We start from the raw sequence: 9,310 nt of genomic DNA, 5'->3' as shown, positions 1-9,310 counted from the left end.
TTACAATCCACAATTTCTCTGCAATTTATATCAGAAATTTACTGGGAAACCCCTCAAATTTATCTAAGACGTGAACAGATGCAAAAAGATGTCAGTTTGGTAAAATTAATTCATCTAATTAGAAATTAGATGAAAGACATGGTCAAAGCCAATTTCAGATATCTGTGACAAAGGCCGTCTGCATTGCTTCACATCACTAACCTGACTCGCCAGATGGTTTGTTACACAGAACCATCTGGGAAGGCTTCATTGGAAACTGTTTGGAAAAGGGCAGGTGCTTTAAAAAAATACTTGGCAGAGGATTGGATGAACCATCTGTCTATCACCGTCTATCACGAGCTAACTTCAACCAGTCAGATTCTCCATCCTTCCCATTTTTTTCACTACCAGTGGAGCAAGTTGAAAAAAGAGCAAAAAGATCTTTCCCATGGAGAAAAGCCTTCAGGGCTACTCTTTGCTCTTTTGATGAAGAAATACTCTCCAGTTCTGATATAACTGATGCTACAGCAGCATCTCTGCTAACCTCTTTAGGAGCTGTAGTGTAGCTGTAGCAGTAGTTGCTCCCTCATGGGACGTTGATTGGTCCAAACCACAAGTGAATAGCCTGGAGCCTGGCAAGATGGATTCTGGCTTGCAAGAAATTCAACTGCCTGTTAGCTCATCACCTAACATCACCTAACATCGCCTAATGTTGCTTAATGTTGCCTAACGTTTCCTAATGTTTCCTAATATTTCCTATTTCAAGTTGAACAAACCACAGAGACTACAGCTCCAGCTGACCGCAGATATTCACATACATTGAGGAAAGAGGAAATTACTAGTCAGTAGTCTGAATTCAACTCTAATATTAGATTACAGAGAGTTGAACAAAACAAACTAGCTAACCATTTCACTGTTACTATGTTTGTCATTAATCTCTGAACAAATTGAGAATATGTCATGAATGTGATAAAATAATTGCAACTGGCTCTGTAAAGTTTTGTCTCACCTTGGTGTTTTGCTTGTCAAAGAAGAGTAGAACACACCGAGGTGAAAAATATGGAGAAACTGTAGGTCACTGCAATAGGGGAGATAACTGATTTGGTGTGGTAGGTCCCCCTCACCGACTTCCCTCTACAGCAATTCAGCATCAACAGCCCCTGTGTTGAACTCACTAGAGCCACCTGTGTGGTCACACATGGCTCAATGGCACCTGACTGCCAGCTGCTGGATTAGAGGATTTTCAAAATTATATTGTCCTTAAATCACCAAGAGCCTAAAGTAGGTGGGAAAATCTGGTTGTTGGCAGTGAAACAAAGCGGACATGCTCATGAGCAAGGCATTGTGTTTCTCTTCCCCTGCAGCTTCAGTAGCTGCTAAAAAATAAATTTCCTGATCTACTTTCCAAGTAGATCCCAGTAGATTTCCAAGCACTAATGACTGTCTGAAATAAAAAATACTTGTGCATAAGGATTGCAATGTTTTACAGGTTTCTTTATAGGTATCTTTATTACCTAAAATGTAAAAGAAATCCCAAACACAACAAATTTGTTAGTATTTTGTAGAGGATCATTGTGCTCATATAGTTAAAGTTGAGGTTATGGATAGGTTGGTAAATAGACAACAGATAAACAAATCATACAAGTGCTAACAAATCCTCTGTGCAGAAGTATGGTGGTACTTGTTGTATGCCATAAAACATTCTCAATCTGGTCTAACAGTGCTAAACAGGTGGGGCAGATCTTGTGGGTGTCTTGTTAGGATGGCATTATCATTCGTGTACAAATGCATGCAAATTCAATTAACTAAATCTGAAATACAGATTTGGGAAAAGCCACCTGGCTAGGTTTTCAAAATTTACATTTGGCAGTTGTTTTGGCACTCAGGAAAAATGTAAAAAAAATCAAAAAACATGATGTGAAACACTAATGTTGCAACAGTCGGGCAACACCATACCAGAAAATGAGGGCTTGTGAATCTAGGAAGGCAACAAAGAGGAGGTCAAAGGGTATCAATCCCCAGGGGATGCAGTTACCCATAGTTACCAATTCTTACCCTCAGCTCTAGGGAATTGGCCAGGGCGGGGCTGGGTCTCTAAAGGAGGATGCTGGGATATAATGTGGACGAAAAAGGGAGGGTGGAGTCAGGGAGGTGCATGCTGTGTAGCAGCTGGTGGGGGAAGGGAGGAGCAAGGAGCAAAGCGAGGAAGGAAAGGAGGGAGGATGGGGCCGTTGTTACAGCAGGTCCCAGTGCTATTGTATACCACAACCCAGCTCAGGACCTCAGGTAAGAGATAGACTCATAGATACATGATTTGCATCATGTGAAGAAGGTCATTTTAAAGTGATTGGCAAACATTGGGAGGGAAAACCTTTTATGAGCTGTTTTAAATGATGAGTAAATTGCTTCATCAGATGTACATGTTGCTGTATTTCATCAGGTGTACTGAATATGGGTGTCCATGTGTCTGTGTGTGCATTTACAAATACTGTGATCAGTAACCTCCATGCTAGTTGTGTTGTTTAGAACCAGTCAGCCCAGTACATGGACTTTGACTGTACATGTAATCTTAGTCCCCTGACTTGGCTACCTGAGGAACAACCAACTGTGTGCGCGTGTGTGTGTGTGTGTGTGTGTGTGTGTGTGTGTGTGTGTGTGTGTGTGTGGGTGGGTGTGTGCTCCGTTCTGTATTTGTGTGTTTGTGCCAGGTTGTGCAGAGGTAATTAACCAGTGTAATGGCTGGTGATGGAAAATGTAATTATGGTGAAGTGAAATGGGGGAAAGCAGCAACAAGGTCCTTCTTAAGGCAGTTGTTCGTGGCAACTGGATGGCACAACGGAGTGGGGATTGGGACAAAATGGATGACAAGGCACTGAAGGTGCACTTGACTTAAAGAAATACACAGAACATTTGCTCTTTTTTAGTTGGTTGTTAAAATGCAGTATGACTAATACAGATGTGCTCTTATGGGTCTAATCCTGTAATCTGTTTGTTTGTCTCTGTTGATGCTGGTTTGCATGTGTTTTTTATGTCATTCGTGATTTATAGGATACCTTTATCTTGTTTGGGTAACTTTCTGTACCGGGGAAAGTAGGCATAATACAGATATAAAATCTGTTTGATCTCACTTGTCACAGTTGGGCTGCTCTTGCTTCCTGAATGTAAATATAACCAATGCAAGAATATCTTCTTGTTCCTTTGACTGGGTCATGTATTTGTAAAACTGGCCGTTTGGTGTGGTCCATACCATATATTGAACCTTTTTGGGAGAAAGTAGTACATTTGAAGTTAAGAGTACTGGATTGTAGTATTGATGTGTTGTTTTTCTCACATTATTTTGGAGAAAGGTTTGCCAAGCAACATCTACCCTCTGAAGATCTAAATGGCTGTAAGCAAAAGAAAAGTCCTACTATTTACATTTTTAATAGACAATGTAAACTGTCTACACTCCATGGAAAAGACAACTTACACCCTTTAACTACAGAAAGACAAGAGTGGAAATACTAGATAAAATAGGATTCTTACTTTCAGGAAACAGACATTGACTGATTGATTTTACATTTTCTTTATTTCTCCTTTTTTTTACACAACTAAGGGGAAACTGCACCTTTAAAATCCCTGTGTAATTAACTGTACCTGCTTTGGTGTCTGTGTTAATTGATGATCCCATCCTGGTCCTCGTGTGCATTATTAATAAATATATATAGGTTAAGGTTTTGGAAAAGGCTGGCCTTGATTTCAACAGTTTGATTACTGATGATTTAGAGCTGAAGATGGTAAAACCAGGGACTTATTTCCTTGAGTTTCATCACATACACCAGGTTACTTGTTAACCACAGTATAAGAAACATTTTTCTGTCTTCTCACCTGCACTACCTAACCGGGTCTTGCAAAGAGTAGTCTTCCTAGTTTCGCAGATTGACCATTCTCACTTAGCAGGCTACAAAAGAATCAGTAAGAGTCTTAATTGACTGATCATCTGAAAGCCCAGTGGTATGAGTGCACATGTGCAGCACCTACAGTATGTGGAGAAGACCTTGATTTAAGTATTGACTCTTTGTGTGGCAGTGTCTCCTTAGTTTTTTGTGAAGTTGATATGCCTACTCTTTGTGTCCATCGTAAAGTTGAATCCGTACAATATATTTAGCACGCTGTTGTATATCTGAATTCAAAGTTGTGCTAAGTAGGCTCAAAAGTGTTTGTGAAGAATACCAGAGACAAGAACAAGAATAGATTGGTTTGTCAGGCACTAAAAATATGTTGCAGCTGTATGCAAAGTGTAGAAAAAGAGAGAGGGAGATAAATGAAGCACTATGTTTGGAAGGGTGTACTGCATACAGTATGTGTGTTGGATAAAGGGAATCTACTTTTGGCATTTTGATGAAGGGTGGTATCAATTTGCTTGGCGTGCCGAAACACACAAACACAAGACACAAACACACGAGTTGTCTTAAAAGCGTCAAAGCTTACTGTCTTTAGCCCCAAACATTTTTATTTCATTAAATTTTATTATAGTTTGTTTCTTTCTTGTGAATGGATGAGTGGATTAACAGTTGTATTTGATGTTGCTCCTGTGTCTTTATCTGTTTCCCAGGATCAAACCAATAACAATGCATGGCCTGTAAGCCGCCAATCATGGCTCATAGGAAGAGGCCAGGGACCAGTGGAGGAAACAGTATGGCCGCTCCAGGCCCTGTCTCCTGTCCCACCCCTCATCCTACAGAGCCATGTGATCTGAAAACACTCCCCCCTCGGCAACGCCCAGTCCGCTACCCCAAAGAGTCACATGATCCGAAACCCCTCCCCCGTTCCTGTAAGGCACAATATTCTTCTCCCAAGTCTCAAGACATTGGTCGCAATCATTCGGACGTAGATGTAGACACAGAAGTTGAAGTGAAGCGGTACAGCAACCAAGCAGATGCAGAACTGGAGGATCAGCGGCCAGCGACACCCTCCACGCCAGAACATGAACATGACCAAGATGACCATGAACAGGCGGACTTCCACGGTGGAGGTGACAGCCTGGATGATGACTCCAGCTCTGACTATATCAACAACACCTCAGATGATGAGGAAGATTATGATGACGGTAAGTGTGACGTCAAGATATATTGTTATTGTAAGCATTGCCCTTTCATTGTGATTATTTTCCATTATCAGTTCTGCGTATTGTTGAGATTCCCAACGAGCTTTGTTGTGAAGAAAGTTGAGGGGGACAAAAAGAGTACCCTTATGTTTGCAGCACTGATTTTGTTCTATTTCTTTATCACTGTTCACCAACAACTGAACTGAAAGTGAATGTAAAAGCATATGCAGGAAAGCAGAGGAAATAAATAAAAACTGAAATGTAACATTCAAACAGAGACTGCACCATTGCTGAAAGTAGATGAAGAGGCTATTCTGGTATTCATACATGATAAGCTCGGTAGCCTGTGGTGCTTTAAGCTTAATGCTAACATCAGCATGCTAACATGCTCACAGTGATAATGCTGATCTGCTGGTGTTCAGCTAATTAGTACAAAACACTAAATACAACTGAGGCTGATGGGAGAGTGGTGGCCTAATCATGATCATCAAAGATATTATAATTCATCCTGAGGGGGTCTGTCTGTATTTCACGGCAATATATAAATGTATAATTTCATGGCAATGCATCCAATAGTTATTGAGACATTTCGATTAAAGAAAACAAACGTCAGCCTCGTGGTGGGACTAGAGGGAAATTGAGGGAATCACTTCATTCATGAGGATTTGTCCTTCCGAGGACCACACATCTGTCATTCAAGAGTTGTTGAGGCATTTCAGTCTGGATCAAAGCAGTGGACTGGCCAGCACTGACATCCCAAGGCCCATGCTGCTAGCATGGCTGAAAAAAAAACCCACCAGTACTGCCATCCTTGCAAGAAATCAAGTAGTTCTTTTCTTTTGGAGCATATCTGAATTCCCTCATGACAGACTTGGAAACCAGTCTTGGAAGCCATGCCTTCCAATGTTATGTAGTTGTTTGAGATGAATAATATATAACATGGTGCTTCAGAGACAATTGGAGATTCTTAATAAACAAGCCCTAGATTAAGAAACATGTCTCTTTGTGATCATAAACCCTCCAGGACTGGCAGAGGAAGACGAGGGTGTGACTTACTATATCCGCTACTGCCCAGAGGACGACAGCTACCTGGAAGGTATGGATTGCAGCAGCCAGGGAGAATGCAACCACAGCCACAGCCACAGCCAGGGTGACTGTGCAGGCACCATGCAACCAGTTGGACCCCACACTGATGAATGCCAGGAGGCTGTGGAAGGATGGGTTGAGGAAGGAGAGGCTGAAGGGGAGGTGAGAGAAGAGGAATGGGTGGAAGATGAGGAGGGAGAGGGAGCAGTGAGGGAAGAGTGGAGAGAAGAGGAGGAAGAAGTGAGGGAAGAGTGGAGAGAGGGAGATGAGGATGCGAGGGAGGAGTGGAGAGAGGAGGGCCAGGTCATGCAGGAGCAGTGGGTGGGACGAGAGAGGCACAGGGTGGAGGAGTGGGCTGAGGGAGAGGGAGAGGTTCGCTGTGAGGTGGTGGAGCAAGATCCAGATGAGCAGATATACAATGGAAGACCAGAACCCATCCTAGACCATCACCATCACCATCATCACCACCTCCAACCCTCCCTGCAAGACACCCTGCGCACCCAAGACGATGAGGAGGAGGCAGAGAGCGAAGAGTACTGCCCTAATGAGGAAGAAGACGAGGAAGGTGAAGAGGAGGAGAGACATGGAAGGGCCTACACTGGAGACTACTATGCCCCCGAGGACAATGGGAACTCAGTGCGAGTCTCTCCGTACCGTGGCCGTAAAGTGCTGGTGGTAGAGGGGGAGACAGGAGAGGAGGCGGAGGAGGACATTGACCAAATCGTTGCTGAGATAAAGATGAGTATGAGCATGGGGAGTCTAAGCAGTGGTACTGACCAAAGCCCAGAAGAGTTGGCGCAGGACCCTGCACCAAGTGACTACCCTCATGCCAAGTCTGACGCAGCCCCCTACCCACCAGCTCATCACCGCCATGACAGCAGGCCCAAGTCCCTGAATCTCCCCTCCATGCACCACAACAACCCTGACATCCAGAGGGCCATCAAGGCACATCCACGTTCCCCTGAAGACAGGCAGAGATGGGCACAGGAGCAGGTGAGCATTGCTGTTGTTTCACATTGTCCACATTCACTTAAGCCAGAATTATACTTGCGTGTCACGATGTACGTCGAGCCTGCCATGGGCTTCTCCTGCTGGGAATTCATTTATGGTTCAGCATCTGATATCACCTGTTAGTAGCACAAGAGCATAACTGAATGGATGTGTCATGCATTATCATGCTTCATTCTGTATAGGCCCCAAAGGGACTGTGTTTACATTCTTTCATTCATATAAGGTAAGGTTAGCGACAGTGGCAACATTTGTCATGTCTAGCCAACTACTGAAATCAAAACTGTAATCATGTTAACATCGGCGTTAGAGGAATGATGATGATGATCAGGGTGTTGACAAAAAAGGAGAAGATTGATGAAACCTTTTTAAGCTTCTCTTGTTATGGTCTTCACAGGCATCAGACACTTGCAGGAAAGAACACAAGTCTCAATTTCCATATGGTATTTTTGTAGCCACCATAGCACTGTCATGTATTTACAAATTTTGCATCACAATGCATTAAGGTCTATATTAGCTGTGGTGTGCAAAGAATCCATTGCTACGCTATAACCCCTTAGCGTTAGTCTAATTCATGTTTAACCCTGTTGGTTTGGTCTACAGAGAACATGAAACTAACACAATAAAGATTTTTAGTAAACAAAAAAAAAAAGTATTTAAGGGAAAACAAATATAATAGTTGATGTGTTTAATTCAGTCAATAATAAAGGTAATTGTTCTCTATTCCAATGCCTATGCAGTTTAATTCTAATGAAAAACATATTTGTGTTTACTTGAATTTAAGTCTTGTTATATTTCCCACTGTAGGCTTCTGTGTCACAGAAGTCAAGCTACAGACAAAGGCTCCAAGACGAATTGGAAGAATATAAGAACTTAACAGTCACACAACAGTGCTAATATGGAGAAGTGCTTATATGGTCTATGGAGAAGATGTACTGTATATTCAGGCTATTTTAATGCTCTGTAGCAGAGACCTTTTGCCACCGGGAATGATTAAAAGGGCTTTGTGCTGAGGAGCTGGAGATGAGTTACAGGTGGCATGTTACTCATTGCCATCCAGAGCATAGCTGGAGCCTCACCCCTCCTCCATGTTACCTTGAGATGTCCCCCTCCTCATCTCTCTCCCTCTCACAGACCTGGATGAATGCACACACACTCTACAGTCACATTGATAGACTCAAACACATGCTGAGCTCCCCCATCTTCTAAAAGTCAGATGGTAAAAGGAGAACAGGGATAGTCTCCTGTGGGCATCCTGCTGATACACACCTGCTCCACAGTGTGCACATGTGCTCGCACATTCACTGTGTGCACCTCATTTGTAGCACAGAACTGGGTCAGACAGTGTAACTAGATTAAAGTGGAAGAATGTACAGTACACTGCAGATTCAGATGACTCCCACCCTCACTAAGATGATTCTGTCGTTTTGTCCTCTGTTATCAAATGAAATGTTCTCTGTACACCTCTTCAACATGACCCTTGAATGAACCAGGACAACAATGAATTTGAAAAAACAGATTTGCTGCACAGTGTGGAGCCAAAAGATTATGATTAAAAAAAAGAGTTATAAAACAGAGGAAGGTCATGTACGCACACGGTCTGTTGGTGGGATGCATTTGAGGAAAACAAAGTATTACGTGGTATTGTAATCTCATTTTAAATCATGCTACATCAGTATGTCACTGTCAAATTATTTGTTACATATTCGTATGATCACCAGTCAGACAATGGTCAAGTGCTAAAAACAACTAGTTTGATATTAACAATGTATGCAGTTCTTGTATAATTACCCTGGTCTATAGCTTTTCTGAAACATGTTCACTTTTATCCATTAGTGTATTAAATATTGTGCTATATGTATGTAGGATTAGAGTAGCATATGTTATAAATTCCTTCCATGAACCACCAAAAATGTTTTGCATAAAACACTCAACATATACAGTATATCCATCAGATGGACACACATTGTCTCCAAAGGAATATAGTATTCATATCTTTAATTTTAAAGATTAAATAATTATTATTTATTGCCAGGTGCAGTAAATTTGAGGGAATATTACTTCTTGAGCTTGTAGCTTGTATGTCAGACAACCAACTCCTTTGGTGGATGGATAAGGTGGCTTCAGTGCTACCTTTAGCTGAAGTGGTAT

At 42.1% G+C, this 9,310-nt stretch overlaps 1 protein-coding gene across 1 annotated transcript in view; it reads left to right on the top strand.

The window, feature by feature from the left end:
- apba2 (amyloid beta precursor protein binding family A member 2) overlaps positions 1-9,310 on the top strand; it is a 64,001-nt gene that overhangs the window by 34,175 nt on the left and 20,516 nt on the right. Inside the window, exons 3-5 of the mRNA XM_022767902.1 lie at positions 4,574-5,068; positions 6,090-6,355; positions 6,518-7,144. Coding sequence (XP_022623623.1) covers positions 4,594-5,068; positions 6,090-6,355; positions 6,518-7,144 — 1,368 coding nt within the window. The 5' untranslated portion in view covers positions 4,574-4,593. The remainder of the gene's footprint in view (positions 1-4,573; positions 5,069-6,089; positions 6,356-6,517; positions 7,145-9,310) is intronic.

Source organism: Seriola dumerili, unplaced genomic scaffold (genome assembly GCF_002260705.1).
Source record: "Seriola dumerili isolate Sdu_G_001 unplaced genomic scaffold, Sdu_1.0 BDQW01001299.1, whole genome shotgun sequence".
Taxonomy (NCBI): Eukaryota; Metazoa; Chordata; class Actinopteri; order Carangiformes; family Carangidae; genus Seriola; species Seriola dumerili.
Note: the sequence above shows the minus strand (reverse complement) of the source record. Positions and strands in the feature narration are given on the sequence as shown.